This window comes from Meles meles, chromosome 18, assembly GCF_922984935.1.
Source record: "Meles meles chromosome 18, mMelMel3.1 paternal haplotype, whole genome shotgun sequence".
Classification (NCBI taxonomy): Eukaryota; Metazoa; Chordata; class Mammalia; order Carnivora; family Mustelidae; genus Meles; species Meles meles.
Genome location: NC_060083.1, coordinates 58,029,018 through 58,051,228, shown reverse-complemented (window position 1 = coordinate 58,051,228; position 22,211 = coordinate 58,029,018). Strand labels below are relative to the sequence as shown.

The 22,211-nt window shown below is 48.9% G+C and overlaps 2 protein-coding genes across 3 annotated transcripts in view; one reads left to right on the top strand and one right to left on the bottom strand.

The window, feature by feature from the left end:
• LOC123928782 (CMRF35-like molecule 7) overlaps positions 1-21,618 on the bottom strand; it is a 51,304-nt gene extending 29,686 nt beyond the window's left edge. Inside the window, exons 1-3 of one of the 2 annotated variants that reach the window (XM_045983788.1) lie at positions 20,996-21,029; positions 20,177-20,552; positions 19,356-19,685 (exon numbers count right to left, since the gene is read on the bottom strand). In XM_045983788.1, the coding sequence (XP_045839744.1) occupies positions 19,356-19,461 (106 nt within the window). In that variant the 5' untranslated portion in view covers positions 19,462-19,685; positions 20,177-20,552; positions 20,996-21,029. Of the gene's footprint in view, positions 1-19,355; positions 19,686-20,176; positions 20,553-20,995 lie in introns of both variants that reach the window. The other variant, XM_045983785.1, reaches the window with a different exon arrangement.
• Positions 778-7,215, top strand: LOC123928784 (CMRF35-like molecule 1). The gene is made up of 3 exons (XM_045983790.1): positions 778-881; positions 4,642-4,974; positions 6,749-7,215. The coding sequence occupies exons 1-3, from the start codon at positions 842-844 to the stop codon at positions 6,925-6,927; spliced, it is 552 nt and encodes a 183-aa protein (XP_045839746.1). The 5' UTR covers positions 778-841; the 3' UTR covers positions 6,928-7,215.
• Positions 21,619-22,211: the final 593 nt, after the last annotated feature.

Genomic DNA, 22,211 nt, shown 5'->3' with positions numbered 1-22,211 from the left:
AGAATTGCCTCAGAGAGGAGAGTGAAAGGGGACAGAGAACAGAGGATAGGTGAGGACTTGTGAAGGAAGAGGGGGGCCTCGTGGGAAAGTCCCTTAGGGGGGCTAGCATAAGCAGTTTGGGGCTGGGACGTGACCACAGTCCACAGTCCGGGGAAATACACCGAAAGAGGGCAGAGGAAGCATCTTGGCCACAGCGAGGCTGATGGGAAGAAGCTACTTTTCCTTCCTTAAAATCTCCCCATGACACCTCTGTCTCAGAGGGACTCTGGACCACAGCAGGAAGCCTGAGAAGGAGAGGCTCAAAGGTCAGGCTCAGGACTGGACCGGAGCTCAGGGAAAGAGGGGTCGTCTGGGAGGCACTGAGGTGGGTTACCCAGAAGGAGGATGAGGATGAGCTGGGCTGTGTGTCCAGAAAGGCCGGGGGTGAGCCCTGAACACTGCATTGGGTTTCCCCACGTGCAAACCCAATGTGTCTCCATCACTTCCTTGGACACACAATCTGAGGGTCAAGTGTCTGTTGCACGGTGTCATCTGGTTTGCTGGCTGCCGGCTTCCCGGCTCCTCACACATACTGGCAGGTGGCACCCTAACCACACTTTGCTTCCCCAAATCATTGAGAAAAACCATGTCAGCCATAGGTTCCCAAAGGATGGCACTGCTTTCCTCCTAATTAAGCAAATTAGGAAGTAACTGAATGAAAAATTATGGGAAGTAAATGAGAGAAACTATAAAAGAACGATTTAGAGAAATAGAAGGCAGTTTGCTTCTGAGCTCAGTTCCAGTCCCTGGAGGGCAGTGGGCATCAGCTGAGCATCAAGGAGAAAACCCAGGCAGGCAGGACATGTGGCTGCTCCTGGTTCTGTTCCTTCCCATCATCCAAGGTGAGTAGTGTGGGGGATCCAGGCCAGACCACCTGCAGGGCTGGGGTAGGACACATATAGTGTCTGTCCCAGGGGAAACGGCAGGGCCTTTCACTCACCCAGATACTTACTTATTTTAAAAAATCTTCAAAGTTTTTGCTACTTGACAGGTACTAAGTAAGGTGTTGGAGAAACAAAAGGAAATAACACAGTGTCTGTTTTTTAGGGCACTGTTTGCCAGTCCTGGCAGAGAGTTAGAGAGATAGATGATAGATGGATGGATGGATGGTTGGATGGATGAATGGAAGGATGGATGGATGGATAGATAGATGATAAAAGCATATGGACATATATACACACATATATAAATGCATGAATTCCAGAGGAACGTTGAAGGAGCTCATAAGCTCAGGCTCAGGCTGAGACCCACTCAGTCAAGGTGGGGTTCAGACATCTGGATCATTTAAAAGCCTGTGCAGCGATCTTGACTTGTAGCTAGAGCCAAGCCCTTCTGTTCTGAAGGGCTCAGGGTAGAGGGAGGAAGACCAGCAGAAAAGCAGGGCGTGACAGGCTCTCTGGAGACTTGTTCAGTCCTGCGCGTCAGGCTGCCCGAGTCTCTGCTCTGGATGACAAGGACCAGACCCTTGTCCAGTGTCATTAGCACAACCACTGAGACTTACTGAGTGGTGTCACCGGGAGGGAAGAGCAGAGATAAGAAGTTTTCTGTTTCTGGGCTGGATGGCAAATCTCTGGAGGCAGCTGGTTCTTGATGCTTGGAGAAGACAAGTGCTAGCAAGACAGAACAACTTGGCTGCCCCAGCTCTGTTGCTTCTCATCCTCCAGAACCATGACTGCTTGGGTAGGAGGCAGACAGTGTCCCTTCTGGGAAGGAAGCCATCATGGGAAATAAAAAGACCCCATTTACTCATCTACTGACTTCATAATATGTTCAGAGGTAAAACAGTTTGAATGAGAGATTCACACGCAGAATATTTATTGGGAAAGCATCCGTGTTACTATATTCTTTTTTTTTTTTTTTGCAATTTGTTAAAAGATTTTAGAGACAGAGAAAGACAGAGAGAAATAGAGAGAGGGTGAGTGGGATGAGGGGCAGAGGGGGAGAGCTCAAACAGATTCCACGCTGAGTATGAAACCCGACATGAGGCTTGACCTCAGGACTCCGAAAATATGACCTGCGTCAAAAATCAAGAGTTGGATGTGAACCAACTGAGCCACTCAGGTGCCCTACATGCTACTATTTTCTTAATCTTAATTTGGGGGTTCATGAAAGAGTTATAAATGCATATGAGTCATAAGAGCAAAATACCAGAGACCGAGGGGCTTGAACTAGAGAAATTTCTTTTCTCACACTTTGAAGGCTGGAGAGTCCAAGATCAAGGTGCAGGCTGGTTTCAGTTCGTGATGAAAGTGCTCTTTCTGGTTTTCAGGAAGCCACCTTCTCACGGTGACCTCCCCCTTGTGTTTAGGGAAGGAGAGACAGAGAGAGTGAGAGACGGAGACAGAGACACGGAGAAAGAAAGACAGAGAGGCTCTCTGGTGTCTTTTCTCATGAGAGCACTGGTCCCCATCATGACCTTCTCTAGTCCTAACGCCCTCCCAAAGCCCCAGCATCACATACCATCCCATTAGAGCTTAGGACGTCAACACAGGAATTATGGGGGCAACACAAACATCCAGTCCTCGACAATATAGGGACAGAATTGATGAAGGGGTGGAGAGCGTAAGCACATCTGTTGATGTTGATATCAAAACCGCCCCTCCTAAGTCCTCTTCTGCATCCCTGAGCAAAACTTGGGAATCACCTTCCCTCCAGTCACCTTCCTTGTATGGGCTGGAGTTTGTCCCTGGAAGCACCTGCCAGAGATTTGGAAGGTGGGAGAGCAGCCTTACTGTCTGCGGGGAGCTGAAGTGTGCATGGTGAGAGGAGACATTCAGAGTGGCTTCCTGTCTTGCTCTTGGGAACACTTACTCTGATGGTGGAGGCTGAAGATAACCTGTGGGAGTTTCCCAGAAAATTTTCAGAATCACAGCAGCTTCTTATGGACTCTTGAGAAAACCCATCCTGGAACTTCTGCTGTGAACATAGTGTCAGCTTCCCTCACCATGAATCAATACAGACACTAGTACATAACAGCTCATAGCAAAATTATTCACTGCAGCAAAAAGTCAAAACAACCCACATATCATCAGCTGATGAATGGATAAGATAAATGTGCCCTTCCTTCCCATAGACTGAGCCTTAACACACATTCTACTAAGTGACTAAAGCCAGAGAAGAAGGTAAGATTGTAGGATTCTGTTCGTAGGCAGTGTCCAGAATAGAGAAATCAATAGACAGAATGTAGATTAGTGGTCATCAAAAGCTTCAGGGAAGAGGGAATGGGGAACAACAAGGGGTACAGGGTTTCTTGGCACAACTTTGTGAATACCCTAAAAACCACTGAGGTAGACACTTCAAATTCATGATAAGTGCATTATATCTGAATTTGTACAGTCAACAAAAGTAAGTTCTTTGCCTTTCACACTCTTTAATTCATTTTAGAAAGGAAGAAAATGATCTCTGTCTTTAACTTAACAAATTGGAAAAAGAGCCCATGTGGAAATCTGGAGTAAAGAAAAGGAATAAAATTACCCATATGAGAAATTAATAACTTAGCAAATAAAACAAGCTAATTTCAAAAGTGGTTTAATGAGTTAAAAATGTGGAGGAGGAGAGTAGAAACAAGGAGGAGGACGTCCTGTAGCAGGTGTAATCCACAAAAATCACACAGTGCCTATGGTCAGAACATGTAATTAAAACATATGTGAACATTTTAATTATGAAGGATACTTTCTAATTGCAGGACTTTATGCTAATACATAATGCAGAACTTTCTGGAAAAAAAACCCAAAATAAAACAATAGAACAGATCAGGAACCATCAAAGAACTTGAATAGTTAATATTCAGCAGGAAACAATTTCCAGAAGCCAAAGAATTTGTCCCAATAATGAATTTTCCAGTTTCGATAATTTCTTAGGAGTCTAAAGACACAGGAATTCCTTTGCTCTCTTTGATCTCGTCCTGATCTCAGCACGTGAAACAGATGGAAATCTTCTAGATTAATGGTGCGAAAGGAACATCACCGATATCAGATCTCAGCAGACAGCACAGATAACTCCAGAAAAGAGCCTTCCTTAGGACCATAGAGCTGGAGCTGAGTACCGACACCCAGGGTCAGCTAGCAGGCAAAGTTTCTGTAGTCAGTCTTTCCTGAGAAATTAATAACTTAGGGGAAAAAAACAGTTTTCTAATGAAATCAGTATTTTCAAGTTGAGAGGTTTCACACAAAATCCAGATTCCTGGCTACTCTAGAAAATTGCAAATGTCTGAAATCACAGGGCCCACATCTTGCATGAGGACAATGGGCTGACGTCGACTGGGGCCATGCATTCGCTTGGGTGCTTGGGTCATTTGCTTCCAGATGACATGGAACACAGGGAGGGGGAGGGGTGGATTATCGAAAGCTGTCATTGCTCCGTGGGGACATTCTTGTTTCTCTGAGGTGTAGTTGTGCTCTTAGGTGACTTCCATGGTGGCTTTGACCCAGTGGAGTTTTGAAGGACGAAGGTCTGTCTTGTGGAAGGTGTATTCCCTCTTTGACTGTCACTCAACTCATCAGGCCCTTGGGTTTATTGGGGCTACTTGTGAGGCAGGAGGCTGGGGCTCTGCCCTCAAGGGGTAGGGTGTGGTGTGACAAGCACACTGGCTTGTGTTTCCAGGCTCATCTGCCCTCACAGCAGTGTCCAGTGCAGTGAGTGGCCCAGTGCGGGGCTCCCTGACCGTGCAGTGTCGCTATGAACCTGGGTGGGAGACCTACCATAAGTGGTGGTGTCGAGGAGCCAAGTGGAGTGACTGCCATATCCTCGTTCAAACCGACGGATCAGAGTGGGAAGCGAAGGGTGACCGAGTGTCCATCAAGGACAACTGGAAATCACGCACATTCACCGTGACCATGGAGGACCTCAGGTGGAACAGTGCAGACACTTACTGGTGTGGGATTGCGAGAGTTGGAACTGATCTTGGGGTCACAGTTAAAGTGACCGTTGACCCAGGTAAGAGTGTGCATGTGTGTGTGGATGTGTCTTCCGGACCTGCTCTGTGATGCTCCCTGAGGTTCCTCTCCAGTGACTTGTGTCACTTGGAGTGAACTGTCACACAAAGTGGTTGAGTCCTGAGTTCTTCTAGGACCCCAAAGTATCCCTTGAGTTGGGAGGGAGAGGGCTTCTCTTTGATGCTCTCATGGCTCCTGCCACCTCCTCCAGGATGGGATCCAGCCTTTCTGGGCAGGTGTTTCTCTGCACAGCCCAGTGCCTGAGTCTATTGTCCATGGAGATTGAAGTGAGGGTCCCAGTTACAGTCCTTGGGCCAAAGGGACGTTCTTCCCCAGGACCCAGAGACCCCAATTCTTGCCAATGCTTTCCTGGACCTCTGGTGCTCCCGTGTCCCTGCTCATTCTGGAGTTTGGGACCAGACTTCATAATGGCTATTCCCACCCCCTGTTCCATATTCCAGTCTCAGAGGGAAGAGGTTCAGCACAGTTGGGGTACTGTGGTTGAGTGCTAAGGTCTAGAAAGTCCTTCCTAGTCAAAGGACTATTTAAAATCTAACAAATACCTTTGTCTGCATCTGTGAGATGATCAAATGATTTTTCTCCTTGACTCTATTCACGTGGTTATTATACTTACTGATTTTCTCATGTTCAAACAATTTTGCATTCTTTGGATAAACCCAACTTAGTGATGATGTATTATCTTGCTTTTATATCCCAGGATTCAGCTTGCTGATTTTTTGATGTAGAGTTTGACATTTATGTTTACGGGTTATTTTTGCCTATAATATTTCTTTTTTGTACTGCCCTTGTCAGATTTTGTCATCAAGAGTGTACTAGTCTCATCCTGTGGATTTAGGACTGCATCGTCTTCTCCTTTGTCCTGGAATTTTTTGTTTAGGACAGGCATTCTTTCTTCCTTAAATGATTAGAGGATATCTCCCTTGAAGCTCTATGGGCCTGGAGTTCCTTTCTTTCTTTCTTTCTTTCTTTCTTTCTTTCTTTCTTTCTTTCTTTTTTTAGAAGATTTTATTTATTTATTTGACAGAGAGAGATCACAAGTAGGCAGAGAGGCAGGCAGAGAGAGAGGAGGAAGCAGGCACCCTGCCGAGCAGAGACCCCCAATACGGGGCTCGATCCCAGGACCCTGGGAACATGACCTGAGCCGAAGGCAGAGGCTTTAACCCAATGAGCCACGCAGATGCCCTGGGGCTGGAGTTTCTTTTGGAGATGTTTTATTTCATTCATTCATTCATTTGTTCATTCATTCATTTTAAGTAAGCTCCATACCTGAGGTGGGGCTTGAACTCCCGACCTCGAGATTAAGAGTTACTCGCTCTGCCCACTGATTCAGCCAGGGGCTCCTTGGGGAGGTTTTTAATAACGGATTTGATTCTTTGAAATAGCTGTAAGATGATTCAGGTTTTCTGTTTCTTTTTGTGAATATCTTAGGATATCACATTATTTTTGCCAGAAATTGGTTCACTCCCCCTAAAGTTTCAAATTTATTGGCATACAGTTGTTTAGATATCCTTTTATTATCCTATCCCCTTATTGCCTTTCCTTCTTTTTAATATATCTGGGATATTGTGTGACGTACCTGTTTTGATTATTGATTATTCAGGCCTTTCCTTTCATCACAAATATCCTGGGAGGGTTTTGCTTTGTTTAAAAGCCCATTGTTGGGTTTTTTGATCTTCTCTATTTTATATTTGCTCTCTAATTCATTAACTTTTTCTTTTCCTCATCGTTTCTTTTCTTCTACTTCCATCTGCAAGTGACCACGCAGTGTAACTACAGCCCGGGTTGGGAGACCTTCGTGAAGTCATGGTGTCCGGACACGGATTTGAGTAGCTGCCGCATCCTTGTTCAAACCACCGGACCTGAGCTGAGGAAGAACCAGCTTTCCATCAATCAGAAGAAGCGCACATTCTCCATGACCATTTGGGGCGAGTGAAACAAGTTTTGAGAACAATCAGCTGTTGTTCTGATGAGTTGCTGCCCAGGCATTTTATAGTAGGGCAACCCTGCTCACTCCCGAAATCTAGAATTCGGCTAAGGCTCTAATCTTAGAATTCCTCCACAAGTTCCTGCTTCGCTTTCCTTGAGGCACATTTTGAAATAAGCACTTGGAGTTGAGCCCATGAAAAATCAGTGACCTCTGTCCCGACCACGGTGTAAGTAAGAGGACCTGCCACCCTGCTCTGGGGCTCCTGCTCGCTCGTGGTCTGGGATGGAGGACTGCCCTTCCCAGGCTCTCTGGGAGCTTCTCCCCTACAGCTGTAAGCAATAAACATTGTGACTCTCCTTCCTTTGTGTGGAGGTATTAAAACTGAGCCTTCCATTAAACCGACCCTGGGTGTTTCATGTCCCCAAAGTGGGAGGCTGGCTGTGGAGGGAGCTCCCTGCCCACCCATGTGGGTGGCGTTTGCCTCCCATTCAGCAGGTCGTTCAGCTTATTCTTAATTCAGTACACCAGCTCCGTCTTTTACACACACCCTGGAGGAACTCAGGCATTGGATGCAGACACGTCCCGGCGTGGGATTAGGAGACCAGAGCTGACTGTGAGTCCGAGTGAAACTGAACGTTGACCCAGGGAAACATTCTTCTTTCGTTCACCACTTGCCGTCTCCTTAGCAAGAGGGAGCTAGTGAAATACTGAGCAGATTCACCAACTGTTATACTTATTTGTGTACTTTTAAAAAGATTTTTAAAAAATTTATTTCACACACACAGAGATCACAAGTAGGCAGAGAGGCAGGCAGAGAGAGAGGGGGAAGCAGGCTCCCTGCTGAGCAGAGAGCCGGATGCTGGGCTGGATCCCAGGACCCTGAGCTCATGACCTGAGCCGAAGGCAGAGGCTTCAACCCACTGAGCCACCCAGGCGCCCCTGTGGCTTCTTGTTTTTATTTTTATTTTATATATTTTAAAATTTTATTTTATTTCTTCTGTGTTCCAAGACTCATTGTTTATGCAGAACACCCAGTGCTCCATGCCATAGGTGCCTTTTTTAGGAAAGGAAATTTAAAAAGTACACAGAATGTGAAGTAAAATGGTATCGTCTGTCTTCTACCCTCGTCCCCTACCCAAAGGTAAGGTCTGGAACCATAGTGTGTGTGTGTGTGTGTGTGTGTGTATGATGTGGAGAAATTCTATGCATCTAAACCATATATAGTGTATTTATTTTTCCCTCCCTCAAAGAAAAATATCACATATTGTTCTGTCATTTGTCTGTTTCACTCAATGTCTTTTGAAAATCATTCCTCAACAGTATCTACAGATTTTTGTGTTTAATGGCTTCACTGCATCCCATGCTATCTAGATATCACGATTTATTTAACTTTTCTCACTCCTGATGGGCATTTCCATCGTTGTGGGTTTTTTGCAACTACATGCAATTGTGGAATGAATCTCTTGTGTATGTGGCTTGATATCCATTTTTGGCTATGCCTGTGGGTATCTTCCTACAAAAAAAAAATAGCTGTATAATTGGTTGGTGTGTTTTTCCAATTTTCATGGATGTTTTCAAAAAGATTGTAAACTTTTCTACCCTTGTCTGAATCTGTTAATGGACAGTCAGCCCCCACCCCCAACATTGGGTGTCGTCAAGTTTTTGTCTTTACACTCTGATTGACAGACTCGGCATGTTGACTGCACGTGACCTGGGCTCCCAGGCAGAGGAGAGCACTGTAGGGGATGGGGGTGAAGGAGAGGGGGGAGAAGGAGTAGCGATAGGCACCAAGCAGAGAGCCACCAGGTAGGTGATGCTGGGTGGGCTGAGAGCCAACAGGACACCTGTCCTCAGGGTAGGGGAGGTTCCAGGTTGCAGACCCTCCCAGCCACCTCCCTCCCCACACTGTCTTTAGCAAATACCAACTTTTATCCAAAAGGGGAGTGGCACCTTCAAAAGCTTATAGGTGGCAAGGAAAGAGAAGAATACTAGCACAAAGCTAATACAGAGCCTAAATCCTGAGCGGAAATGCCCAAAGAGACATAGGAAAGCTGCTCATATAAACAGCTCTATTCAGTCTCAAGGAAATGACAGAGAGCGGGATGAATCTAGAAATGTAAAGAGACAGCAGTAGAAAATAGGGCGATGAGCAGCAGCAGGCAGACCTCGGGATAGAGAAGGAGCAGAAGAGCAAGACAGTGCGTAGCTGGGAAGAAACAGCGAGGGGAAGGAACCACAAGACTCAATGATTAAGCATGTCTGCACACACACTGACGTGGTTTCTTTTGGAAAGTTCATCAAGGGACATTTAAGTGAACACAATATAAAAAATGTGGAGAGGCAGAAAATTAGGTACAGAAGACCGGGAGGTGATTCCACAAATGTACGCTGGCTGTGTTCTTGGAGGAGAGAGAAGCCAAAAGTAAACAACTGAATTAGAAACTAACCAGAAATCTAACGGAGATCTTTCAGGCTGTAACTGAGAGCCCACACAGTGACCCAGGAAAGGAGTCTTCAGATGGCCCACACCCAAAATATTATAAAGTTATGGCACCTGGAGGATAAAGACAGAATCGTATGGGCTGGTACCAGAAATGGAGATCGGATTAGATCATACAGGAAGGAGTTCGTTGTGTGTGACACGAATAGGCTAGCCTCAGACGTGATAACCACATCCCATCCCAGAATACAGTGAAGGAAAATTTACATGCTCTGAGCAAATGAGAGAATATCCTGGAAACAGTCTCGGGCATGCAATGCCTTATGAAATACATCACCCATGACCCGTTTAAAAATAGAAAATCTACATTGTGATGAAATTTTGCCTACAAAGAGGTAAGTTAAATCGTGAAAAAAGAGAAGCTGTGGTCAGCAAAGATTACATTTAAAATGAGAACCCCCCCCCCCGCCACAAGCAATGGTGAGAAGTATTATCGAAGAGAACAGAAATATCTAAGTGCAAAGAACACGATGCTGACAAAATCAGCAGAGGGAAGAGGAGGATGGACAAAATGTGAGATGTAAAATCTTCCTCTTTTAAGGCACGGAGTCAATAGATGGTTTAAATGTGTTTTTAGAAGGAAGATGTAATGGGAGGAGGGTTGGGTCCAGAAAAATTGTGGAGGGCATCCCACTGGGGGGTCGCCGGGCGTGGATGTCAGGGTCGGAGCAGGCTGAGGAAACCCTTCCCACTTGGCCTGCCCAGGCCAGGGCAGCAGAACCTGAGAGAGGTGAGAAGGGCATCCACATGGGAGGCAGGTCGGCATAGGACGTCAAAGCCCAAGGAGGGTGAGGTGCTGACGCATGACCCTGGAAAGGACTCAGATGGTTTTGAATGCTTGTCAATGGCCCCCTTCCGGAAGTGTGCAGGGACGAACACAGTCTGTCACAGCACGCGTCCCCAGCTCCACTCAGCTCCTCGCATCTAGACCAGCCCTCTCGTCTCCGCCATGCAAAGCCAGTGATGCCAGTTTCCAGAAAACACTCGAGCTCCTCAGTGCTGCATTTGCAGGCAGGGAGGTCATGCTTGGAACCCGAGCTCTGGCCTGGCTTCTGTTAGGGGAGGACCCCTCGTGACACCTTCCCGGAGAGCTGGCACTGGTCCAGGACGCCGCCGAAAGAGAAATTCAGCCACAGAGGCACATACGGGCCATGTGATAAAACATACACAGGGGGGATGTAGGAAACACAGCGCTGGGCAAGAGAGAAGCTTGTGATGTACTTTATTCTTTCTCAAACTCATATTTAAGTACTCTAGTTTCGTCACCTTTCTGTGCAAATGTTAGAGTAAGCTTGTCTTTCTCTACCAAGACAACCTTGCTGGGATTTTGATGGGAATCGTGTTAAACTTACAGATTGATATTGGGAGAACTGACATCTCTCCTGTGTTGATAACGTGGTACCTCTCGCAATTTGTTTAAATAGTCCTTGTCTTTGGTCACCAGAGTCTTGTAAATTTGAGTACGTGGATGCTGCGTATATTCCGTCAGATCTGCAGCCCGGGTTTCTTCTTCTTGTCCAGCAGCTGTGACCAGCAACTTGTGTTTCAATTCAGTTTCTACAGGCTCGTTGCTAGTATAGAAATAGGACTGTGCGTGTACACATATGTGTGTGTACACGTGTGTATGTGTGTGTGTATGTGTATGTGTGTCTCTATTGATCTTTTTTCCTGTAACTCGTTAAACTCATTTTTTAGTTCTAGCAGCTGGCATTTTTTTTGTGTGTGTGAAATCCTTAGGATTTTCTACATAATTATGTCATCCGCACAAAGGGACAGTTTTATTTCTTTCTTGTCTGTGAGCTTTCATAGTGTTCTAGAAGCCCTAGGGAGCCGCTGGAAGGTCTTAGACACTCCAGTGGCCACACAGGACCCACTGTTCTCCAGCATTTCTGCTTTTTTTTTTTTTTAAAGATTTTATTTATTTGACAGAGATCACAAGTGGGCAGAGAGACAGGCAGGCAGAGAGAGGGGGAAGCAGGCTCCCTGCTGAGCAGAGAGCCCGATGTGGGGCTCAATCCCAGGACCCTGAGATCATGACCTGAGCCGAAGGCAGCGGCTTAATCCACTGAGCCACCCAGGCGCCCCGCGTTTCTGCTTTTTTAAAAAGAGAAATCAGAAGTGAAATTTTTTGTGTTTTCATGTTGGCAACAAACTTCATTTAAAAAAATAATATTGCGACCCAAACAAAACATTTCACAAGTTCACGCGATTGATGGGTGTAGTCTGTGACCTGTGAGTACAGCAGAGAAATGGCAGGACGTCGTCGCATCTGCCTAGTGTTTACACCTGGGGCCATATGGCGCCCAGCAGGCTTGGGAACTGACCTTTCAAGTACACAGATGGGCTTGCAGGGACGCCGTGTGGACGAGCCCCAGGCTGGTTCCGGGGCAGATCCAAGTCTGTTCCCAGGCTTTATGTTGGGGCCGGGGGCTTCAGCCCTTCCGGGCTCCTGGTTCTTTAATGTGACATGAAGACTACTAGATTAATATTCTTCCAGAGGCATCTGGGGGCATAGTCTGTTGTGCATCTGACTCACGGTTTTGGCTCAGGTCATGACCTCAGGGTCCTGGGCTAGAGACCCGCATGGGACCCCCCACTCAGTGGGGCGTCTGCTTCTCCTATCCCTCCCCCTCTGCTGCTCTGTCCCTCTGCTCTGCGCTTGAGGGTTCTCTCTCTCTCAAATAAATAAATCTTAAAAAAAATTGTTCCATGTGGCAGTTCCAACATGGGGCTGCAAATTTCTTGACACTCCTTTTATTAAGAGTTGCGGGTATGTCCCCACCCTTTGCGTCTGGATGGGCTGTGGCTGCTGCAGGCAGAAGCCCAGAGCAGCGCTGCCCCAACTTTTTCCTGTAATTATCTTCTAAGGAGCCTGTTTACTCATTTTCTCTTCCTAGAAATGCCCCCCCAAGCTATGAAATTTTAGAACTAAAGATACTCTGCATATGTCCACGTTCTACTGATCCATCAATCGATCCGTCTACCAGTCGATCATCTATATTTCGTATATGAAAAGAGTAGCATCGTTTTCACCCTCCAAGAAGCAGTGTTCGTCCCCATCGGAAGGCCCGGATGGAGCCTTGGTGACCCTGTGTGACGTCCGAGGCCAGGCCAGGAAGAATTCCGTAGCTCCTTGCTCTGTCTCTGAAAATGCTGGCTCTGGGGACTGTCCCACTCAGAACCTGGCGGCCACATGGAGAGGCTACCTGTAGGGTCTCGGGTCCACAGTCAGGACTGGGCTCCGTGTTGGGTCACCCTGGCTCCTGTTCCAGACACATGGGCAAAGAAGTTTCTGGATGACAGTGGCACCCAGCCATCTGAGTCATCCCGCCAGCATTATGTCATCCCAGTTGAGGCCCCAGACATGATGGAGCAGAGACAGGCTGTCCCCTCTCAACCCGTTTGAATTCCTGACCACAGAATCTGTGACATGACAAAGTGATCGCTGTTTTATGTCACAAAGAAAATCTAAGTATGGATCATGGGACCACTTGGCTCTGTCCGTTCTAGGGTCTGGCAAGATGGTAAAGAGGAAGGTCCTGCCTCTGTCATGGGCACGGAGGGCTGTGGGGAGGCTGCTGACTGCTGCCAAGGGCCCCTCTGGGCCTCAGTCCTGCAAAGGGGACAGTGGCCGGGAGCTCCCACATGGTAAGACACAGGCTGCTGGGCTTTGAGTTCTCGCCATTTCCTGACCGGCGACCCAGAACCGTGTGGGTGCAGTTGTAGGCGTGTGGCGGAGGTGTTCCCCACCAGAAGCCACCCGCTGCGACAGAACGCCCCACCCCCAACCCGACACACCAGCTTTGGCAATGCCCCAGTGTTTTATTGGGAGGAAATATGTATACCTTTGAAAATTAGAAAAGGAAAAGACTTGCATTATTTTTCATGTGAGTGGGAGGAAGTTAAACAGGAAGGGACCTGCATTCTGTCTTGCCCTTTCTCTGCTGGGGAACGGGGGAGGGTGGGCATGGCAAAGTTCAGGTGAAACCCAGGAGGGAGTGATGGTGGTCTGAGCTGACTGAGGATGGGCAGCATCACAGGCATGAAGGGGACAGACCTGAGCCCTCATTTGTCCCATCTGGATGGAGACATCCAGACTGTCCCTGGAGCCCTGCACTTGAAGGACCAGAGAGGCTAAGGGACAAAGGGAGGGACAGAGATGAACTGTTCTTGTGACCACCGGGTGAGTCCCCTGTCCTTGGAGGCCACCAATATAGATAGAGGGACACATGGCTATGTACATTGTTTCAAGTCCCTCCCCACAAAACACTTACTCCTTACACAGGGAAAAAGTAACTTCATTTAGTTTTGACTGATTTATAGTCATATATCCGCATCCCTATTAAGATCTTGACTGCAGTGACAGTAAACCAAGCATTCCTCATTCACGGCACACCTAGCTTGTGAAGGCTTTCAATATGTGAGATATATATATATATATCCTTGATACTCTTTTTTAAAAATTCAGAAAACAAAGGGCACCTGGGTGGCTCAGACAGTTAAGCTTTGGGCACCTCATTTCAGCTCAGGTCACGGTCTCAAAGTCATGGGATCAGGACCTGCATCAGGCTCCACGCTGGGCATGGAGTCTGCTTGGGATTCTCACCATCCTTCTGTCCTTCCCCTCCAGCTCGCATGCTCTCTCTCTCTCTCTCTAATAAAAAGAGAAAGAAACACAAACACAGAAAATAACTTCAAACACAAGTCCCTATACTTTTCTTTATCCACTCCTGGCCATCAGTGAAATTTCCCATCTATAGGAAGGGAGCCCTCACTGGGAACTCTGGGAGGGGATTAAAAGGCATCATCCAGGTCTCTCCCTTCTATTGTCTCCCACCTCCCAGCTGCTGGACACATTGTGACTCTAGGGTTGGGTTTAGACTCACTTCGGACCCTCTAGGATGGGCGGGTCTTACTCTCACATATAAAAGACTGAAATAGTGTCCCAGTGAAATAATCTCGAAGGAGCCCAGGAAAAGCCATAGATTTAATAGCAAAGGTATGGAGTGAACAGATGGGATGTGGGTCGGAGATGGTCCAACCTTGGCTTCCATCTGCTGTTCGGGCGACTCTAACTCCAGGAGGCACCGAGGCGGCAGCAGGTGGAATCGGCAGGAAGCTGCACTCCTGGCCCTTCAGGGGTCTCTGGCCATGTGCAGCCCTCTCAAGCTTTTTGGTTTAATTCTGGTTTTATGGTTACTGGTTGGCTGGGAATTTTAAAACCCATCATTGGCCAGAGTCCTGAAGGCTGCCATGGTCCATCATCTTCGGCAGAGCCCCTCCAGGGTCACAAGGAAAAGAGGCAGCAGGAGGGTCCACACAGGAGGCTTCTTGGCGGCTACAGAGGAGGCCATCTTCCCCGACCTGTGCGGAGCAGGGAGGGAGGGAGGGAGGAGGGAGCCTTACGCCTGAGGTCAGGACGAGAGGAGCCCCCACCTAACAGGGATCAGATCTCTCTTGGAGCTGCACCGCTGCCCGATCCCTGCTCAGAGGTCAGAGGGTACAGGAGTGTCAATGTCATGGGAGCTGTGGTTCTCCTGTTCAGGCGGACTCTATTCTCTCCCTGGGTCCCCCCGACTCCGGCTCAGCCCCGCCACAGTCCACAGCAGGACTCCAAGCCTGGGCACCTTCACAAAGGTCAAGAGCACAAACTGAAGGTTGCACAGCAGGGCCCTGTGCAGGGAACAGGGTGACAGCAGTGAGCTCCCTCTTCGGGGACAACCCCAGCCCCTTCCTCCCTGACCTGACGCCTGAGCCCAGACCTGCAGGACAAGCAAGCCTTGGTCCCTGCTCAGAAGCCCCTCTGAGGGCACAGCCAAGCTGCCCAACCGAGGTAAGCCTTTCGGGTCTCCCTGCAGGCTTAGCCTGGGGTCAGCACCTCTACCCCTGATTTCTATCTTTTTTGAAAATTATTTTTTCATTTTTTAAAAAACATATAATGTATTTTTATCCCCAGGGGTACAGGTCTGTGAATCACCAGGTTTACACACTTCACAGCACTCACCATAGCACATACCCTCCCCAGTGTCCATAACCCCACCACCCTCTCCCTACCCCCTTCCCCTGGCAGCCCTCCGTTTGTTTTGGGAGATTAAGAGTCTCTTATGATTTGTCTCCCTCCTGATCCCATCCTGTTTCATTTATTCTTTTCCTACCCCCTACACCCCCCACGTTGCTTCTCCACGTCCTCATATCAGGGAGATCATATGATAGTTGTCTTTCTCCGATTGACTTATTTCACTCAGCATAATACCCTCTACTTCCATCCACATCGTTCTATTTTTTGGAACAGTTTCAGGAGAATAGGAATTAATTCTTCTTTAAATGTTTGGTAGAATTCCCCTGGGAAGCCGTCTGACCCTGGGCTTTTGTTTGTTTGGAGATTTTTGAGGAACTGCCCCTGATTTCATCCTGCTTTTTGGCTCCTCTCCCACAATTCCCTCCACCTCCCCTGCAGGTCAGCCAAGCTGAAGGGTTTGCCTTTGCCTGTCTTTCTCATCCTACTTGTGTCCTGCCTTGTGTCAATTCTGCCCACATTTCCATCTCTGATCTAATATTACCTCTTTGTAGCAGAGGAATATTCCCCCACCCCTGTCCACCTATTTATTAACCTTCAGGGTTCTCCGGGGAGGGGTCTCTCCCAGCTTTGCACCCCCCATGGTATGGGGTGTACGCTCATACATCCTGTATAGTGGATGGGGTTCTAGATGGATGATGGGCCTTGCTGATATGTGTTGCCTTGGTGGTCCCTCTCAGTATCCAAGAGTCTGGATCCCTCACCCTTGACGTCAAGTCTTCCTCCACAAGCAGGACCAGGACCCCCTGCAGGCCAGCCCTGCTCTGTCCTTCGTCCTGCCTTGAGCATGGTGGGTCATGTGGATTTCACAGGGGGTTTTCTGGAGAGAGGGCCATGCTGCTTTGCCTTTCCTTAAAATATCCTTAAAGGCACTGTGTTCTTTTCCTAAGTTCCAATCTGTTTGGGGATGCTATCCTGTCTCTCCACTCTGCAGGCTTCCTCCCATGCTCCTTGGTCTCTTGGCCTCTAAAAAGTCCTACATCCTCTACTCAACTCATCCACTCAACTACATCCACTCAACAGAACAACTGATCTCCAACAGTCACCAGCAGGACAGAAGCTCATCATCAAGCATGGGCCAAGTGCTTTCCTCATTCAGAGGACTGACTGAACAAACTGTCTACAGGGGCCAGGTTCCAAAGAATAGGGTCCTGGAGAAGGAAAAGAACTTGGACTAGAGCTGGAAAGGAGCTGGTGGACGGTGTTTCTGGGAGGCGGGACCCAGGGACGGAATGCACCTTCACCCTGGTCTCTGATGGGGTGAAACTGAGACATTGAGTTTGCCCTCTGATGAAAGAGCTAACTGGCTGTCTTTGGACGCTTCTTCGAGTGAGCATTTCAGGTTGGTGGCCCAGCCTCTCTGCCATGTTGGGAATGTGAGAAAGCAGGAATCCCAGCTTCCCCCTCCTTCCCAGCATTTCCCTAGCACTTGGGGAAGGCAGGGCTGATCCATGGAACAGGTGCCCGCCTGTATCCAGCTGTAGGCAGAATAACACCACCCCTCAGAGATGTCCTAACCCTCAGATCTGTGAATGTGTTAGGTTACATAGCATAGCAAGGGGGAATTTCATGGTGCAGATAGAGTTGATTGCCAACCAGCTGACCTTGAGATGGGGAGATTATCCTGGGTTACGGGTGGGCCTTACGTCATCACCAGCATGTTTAAAAGTATAAGGACAGGGGACAGCCAGTGTCCCAGTAAGGTGGTGTGAGGAGGACTCGACCACCACTGCTGGCTGTGAGGATGGAAGGGTCCCCAAGCCAGGGGGTGCTGGGTCTCTAGATGCTGGAAAAGATAAGGAAGGGCTTCACCCTTAGAGCCTCCACAAGGAACCATCCCTGCCAACACCTTGACTTTAGCCCAGGGAGACTCATTACAGACCTCGGATCTCCAGGACCATAAGGTCACAAAACTATTTGTCTTAAGCCACCAGGTTGGTGGTGATTTGTTCTAGAAGCCACAGGAAAAGAATACAGAGCATTTCCCTCTGGCATACTTGAGGCTGGAACCAGCTACATCTCTTTGAGGTTCTTGTGGGTTGGGAGGCAGATCAGGAGGAGACCAGATGGAGCCTTCTCTCCTGCAGCCCAGCTGAAGCAATTAGTTAGTTTCCTCATGGGGAGTGGGGAGTTCTTTACGTGCTCAGAGGTATAAAGGATGGGGGTCAGGACAGACCTTGCTGATTCTCCCCTCCCAGGAAACATCAGTGGGTCCAAGGGGGGTTCCCTGATAGATTGTCCCGCGGGGAGTGGTCACAGGGCAGTCGTGGAAAGCCCCATCCTTTAATGCCCTGCTCACCTGCTGATGTGGTTGATCGGAGTCACGGGCTGGCTGCTGTTGGTGCCCTGGGTAAACGGAGGTGAGGAGTCCCAACTGGCTGGTGTGGTGCCTGGCACAGGCTTGGGAGAGTCTGTTGCATCCGGTTCTAAACACACAGAGCAGAGCAAGGTTGTGAGAGGACGCAGGTGGCTCCCATGGCCTTCTCCACTCCGCACCCCCAGGGTGGAGAAGCTTCTGTCTTAGGGACATGGCTCAGGCACATTGGTCTGCTCTTGCATCTTTTTGGTTTCTCACTCCAAACTTGCAATTATGTCATTTGCAGGGAAACACCAGTTCACCACCGTGGGAGGTGTGTGGGGGTGGGGAGCTCTGTAGCAATTACAATCAGCTCAATCTCCGTGTCCTATTTGGCATCGCTGAGCGTGTCCGAGAGCCACGTCCCCACCCCTGGAGCTTTCAATCAGCTCTTCTCTGAGTCTCAGCCTTGCCCGAAGCAGGCTGTAGGCCCCCTGCCCTGAAGCGCTATGATCCAGGAGCTGACTGGCCCAGGGTCCTCCGTCTCCTGCAGCTGTCCAGAGCCCAGAGCCCCTGTTGTCCCCTTGGTCCTGCCTACTTCCCTGGGGCCTTTCTTTCTGCACCAGTCCTGCCAGCGAAGGCTTGTCTGGTTGGAGGGTCCAGACTCCATGTCTCTGGCCCCAGTTCCTCCTGCACTCCTGTACACAGCCACTCACCTTTGTTGTCTTTTTCAGTTAATCTCTGGAACATTCTACACCAGTGTAGCTGTCCACTGCCCACATTCACACACCAGATTTGCATATGCTAAGTGTGAGGAGACTAATGAGTAGCAGATGTATTTCCCATTTAGTCAGTGTGTCTGTATGTTGGGGACAAGACTGAGGGGTCTAGAAGTGGGGCTGTGTTTGGGGAGGCTACAGACTGACACCCTTTCCAGGCCTGTCTTCAGGGAGGCCCTAGTGCCCCTGGGGCAGTTGTGGGGGATCCCAGAGTCCCCTCCAAGACTCAGAGGCAGCTAGAGAGGGGGCCCTGTACTCTGCTGGAGTCTGCCTTTCCTTCTCCCAGAAATGGGTTCAGGGTCCCTTGCTCCTTTGTGCTTCTGTTGCCAGAGGAGAGAGGAGGAGGAGGAGGGGGCAGGGAGAGGGTCTCTTGTCCTGCAGCTGAGACCATCAGGATCACCGCTTTCTAGCACCCACTTCTCCCTGCACACCTGACAAGGCCCCACTCAGCCTGGGGCTGCAAGGGGATGATGTGACTAGGGAAAGAGGAGCTGCCTTCCCTGGACAAGTCTGTCCCAGCCGAGTCTCTGCTTCTTGGCTGCCTCTGGGGAGAGTCAGCGGAGACATGCAGAGATGGGGGCTCGCTCTTTCTTCCAGTCTTTCCCAGACTCTTGGTGCCCCCCCCATACTTGCTTGCACATGCACACAGTTACACAAACAAACACACATGTGTATTCTCGGGCATGTTAAGAGACTCTGTTCCATCCATAGAGAAGACAGAGGAACAGTCCTGGAACCTGTTGGGGGGTACCAGGGCCCAGATCAGAGCAGGGTAATGCATACCTGGGTCAATAATCACAGCAATTTTGAGCCCCAGGTCTGGGCCATTTTTCTCAATCCCACACCAGTAGGTGCCTGCATCGTCGTACCGGAGATCCTCCAAAGTCATGGTGAATTTGCGTTGGCTTTTATTGTCCTGGATGGATGCTCGGCCCTTCTTCACCAGTTGCTCTGACCCGGTGGTTTTTACAAGGATCTTGCAGGAAATCCAGTTTTCTCCACGGCACCACCACTTCTTGTAAGATTCCCATCCTGGGCCATACACACAGTGTGTGGTCAGTGTGCCCGTTGCTCTGCCTCTCACCACCCCGTCCTGGCATTTGGAGAAGTAGCCTAGAAGACAGATACCCGACATTTGTCTCGTCTTCTCTTGAGCCCTGGGCTGGTCTGGATGTTTCTGGGGCATCTGGCGCTGCCCTGAAGATGGACCAGGACCTCCGCTCTCTGTCTAATCACCACATCCCAACTTGTCCCTTGATCCCCTGCAGTATAACTTTTGCTGTCCCCTCTCTCGGATGTCCCCTTTGGCCAATACAGGGGCCTCTGCTCAGCTGACACCTACTGACCACCGACCCCTCTTGCATACACTGCCAACAACTCTCCCCAGCAGCGCCCACACAGCAGCCCGTGGTGTACTTCTGAATCCCAGAGATGCTGAGACAGAGGGTCCTTCCCCACGCACCCCCTGACACTCTAACCCCTAAACAACTAAAAACCCTCACCTCACCCTTTGAATGGGCACATGGCATTGGACTAAGAAGACACACTCACACGTTCACACACACAACCACCCCCCCCACACACATGATTGCTTGTTATTTTACCTCACACCTTGCTCTTCTGAGTCTCCATAGTTTTGCACAAGCGGTTCCCTCTGCCTGAAATATTCTCTCTTCTCTGCTTGAAGGCAATCAACCCCTCATATTCATCTTTCAAGGCTTGGCTCAAACAGTGTCTCTTCTATGGGGTCTACGATTCTGCAGCCAACTGGGTGGCTCCTGGTGCCATCAGAGCATTTGCCCCTGTCTCCGTTGTTGCGCTTACAACACTGGATGGTGGTCTGGTCTTTGGCTCATCCAGACCAAGACTCGGGCAGCCTGATGGGTGGGACTGAGCAAGTCTTCAGAGAGCCTGTCACCCTGGTTTTGCTGCCTGGCCTCCTCCCTGTATCTGAGCTCTTCAGAAGAGAAGATCCAGGCTCTAGGAATAAGTCAAGGTCAGTTGTGCAGGCTTTTAAATGATCCAGATACTTGAACCCCATTTTGAGTGGGTGGATTTCCACCGGAAACTGAGTTTCTGGCTCCCTCAATGTTGGTCAGGAATTCACGCGTTTACGCGTGTGTGTGCATCTACCTCTACCGTCTACCATGCGTCCATCCATCACCTGTCTGGCTATCTCTGTCTGAAAAGGCTGACAAACACGGTCCTAGAAAACAGATGCTGTTTACGTCGTTTACTTTCTTATTTCCCCCAACACCAACGTAATACCTGTCAGGTAATAAAACTTAAAAAAATATTTTTTTAAGAGATTGAGTGTCCAGATGAGTGAAAGGCCCTGCCTGCCCTTTACCCTGGGATGGACCCTGTCTGTGTCCTGCCCCTGCCGTGCAGGTGCTCCCTCCTGAAGCCCCAGCCCCACTCACCTTGGATGATGAGAAGGAACAGAACCGGGAGCGGCCACATGTCCTGCCTGCCTGGGTTGTCTCCCTGGTGCTCAGCTGATGTCCAATGGCCTCCGGGAACTGGAACTGAGCTCAGAGGCCACCTGCCTCCGTTCTCTCTAAATTAATCCTTTTTAGTTTCTGTCATCTATTTCCCTTAATTTTTTTTCTTCAGTTGCATCCTAATTTCCTTATTAGGAGAAAGGCAGTGCCAGTCTTTGGATAGTATTGTTGACGTGATGAGGTGTACCCTCTCCTTGCTCTGGGCCCTCGCTCAGCAGCCCCTGGAGTCTGTCCCTGGTGACCTTCTCAGGAGAGTCCCTGCCCCAGTCTCTAGCACCATCTCCGGTCTGTGCACACCCACTTCCTGCCACCCCCAGCCCCAGCCCAGGTCCGGACTTCCATTGGCTCCTGGTGTCTTTGTAGAGCTGTCTACTATGTTAGCTACTCCAATGTGCTCAAAATGCAATTTCTTGTCACCTTTATTCCTAAAGTCAATTTGTCCCAACACTGGGTCCATGGGTCCAGGATGTCCCTCTCCACCTGACCCCACAGACTAACCTTCCTAAAACAAAACCCATGGGGGTCTCCTTCCTGGCACCTGCTACCCAGGAAAGGCCTTGCTGGGAAGGAGTTCTTGGAGATGTAGCAGCCAAAGGCTTACCAGCAGAAGTAAGAGAAGGTATAGTGGGCCAGGTGCCGGGAGGGAAGGGGAATGAGAGTTCCTGTCCCCTTCAAGATCCTTCTAGCTGGACTAAGAATCAACTTGAAACGAGACAAATTAATAGGAGAAAAACAAGTTAATAGTATATGTATGGGGAATGCACAGAAACATGAGAGTCAGGCACAATGGGTTTGAATGTCCACCTGAATTAAGAGAAGGGGGTCGGGGTTTGGGACTTCAAAAGGAAGGAAATAAATTCACAGGAAGACGAAAACAAGTAAATCTTTGGCAGGCAAATGTTCCGTTTCCTCTGCCAGATAGATGAGTTGCTCAGATTAAATTTAAATTTAAACCTCTCTGAGGTTTCACACATTAAAAGTTGCACCGGTAGGATGTTTCTTCTCATTGAACCAGTGTATTATCCCGACAATAGGTCGGTTTAGGCAGACTCATTTCAGAAGACAGCGATGCCGCTGGATTCACAACTGCAGGCCTATGGCGTAAGTCATCAGGTGTTAAATAAGAGGCGTTTCT

What these genes read in the sequence shown, in the direction of transcription:
- LOC123928784 (XM_045983790.1), top strand. Translation starts at nt 842, where the DNA reads ATGTGGCTGCTCCTGGTTCTGTTCCTTCCCATCATCCAAG. An exon ending in GTTCCTTCCCATCATCCAAG is followed by an intron (nt 882 to 4,641) that starts GTGAGTAGTGTG and finishes TTGTGTTTCCAG; the next exon opens with GCTCATCTGCCCTCACAGCA. An exon ending in TAAAGTGACCGTTGACCCAG is followed by an intron (nt 4,975 to 6,748) that starts GTAAGAGTGTGC and finishes TCCATCTGCAAG; the next exon opens with TGACCACGCAGTGTAACTAC.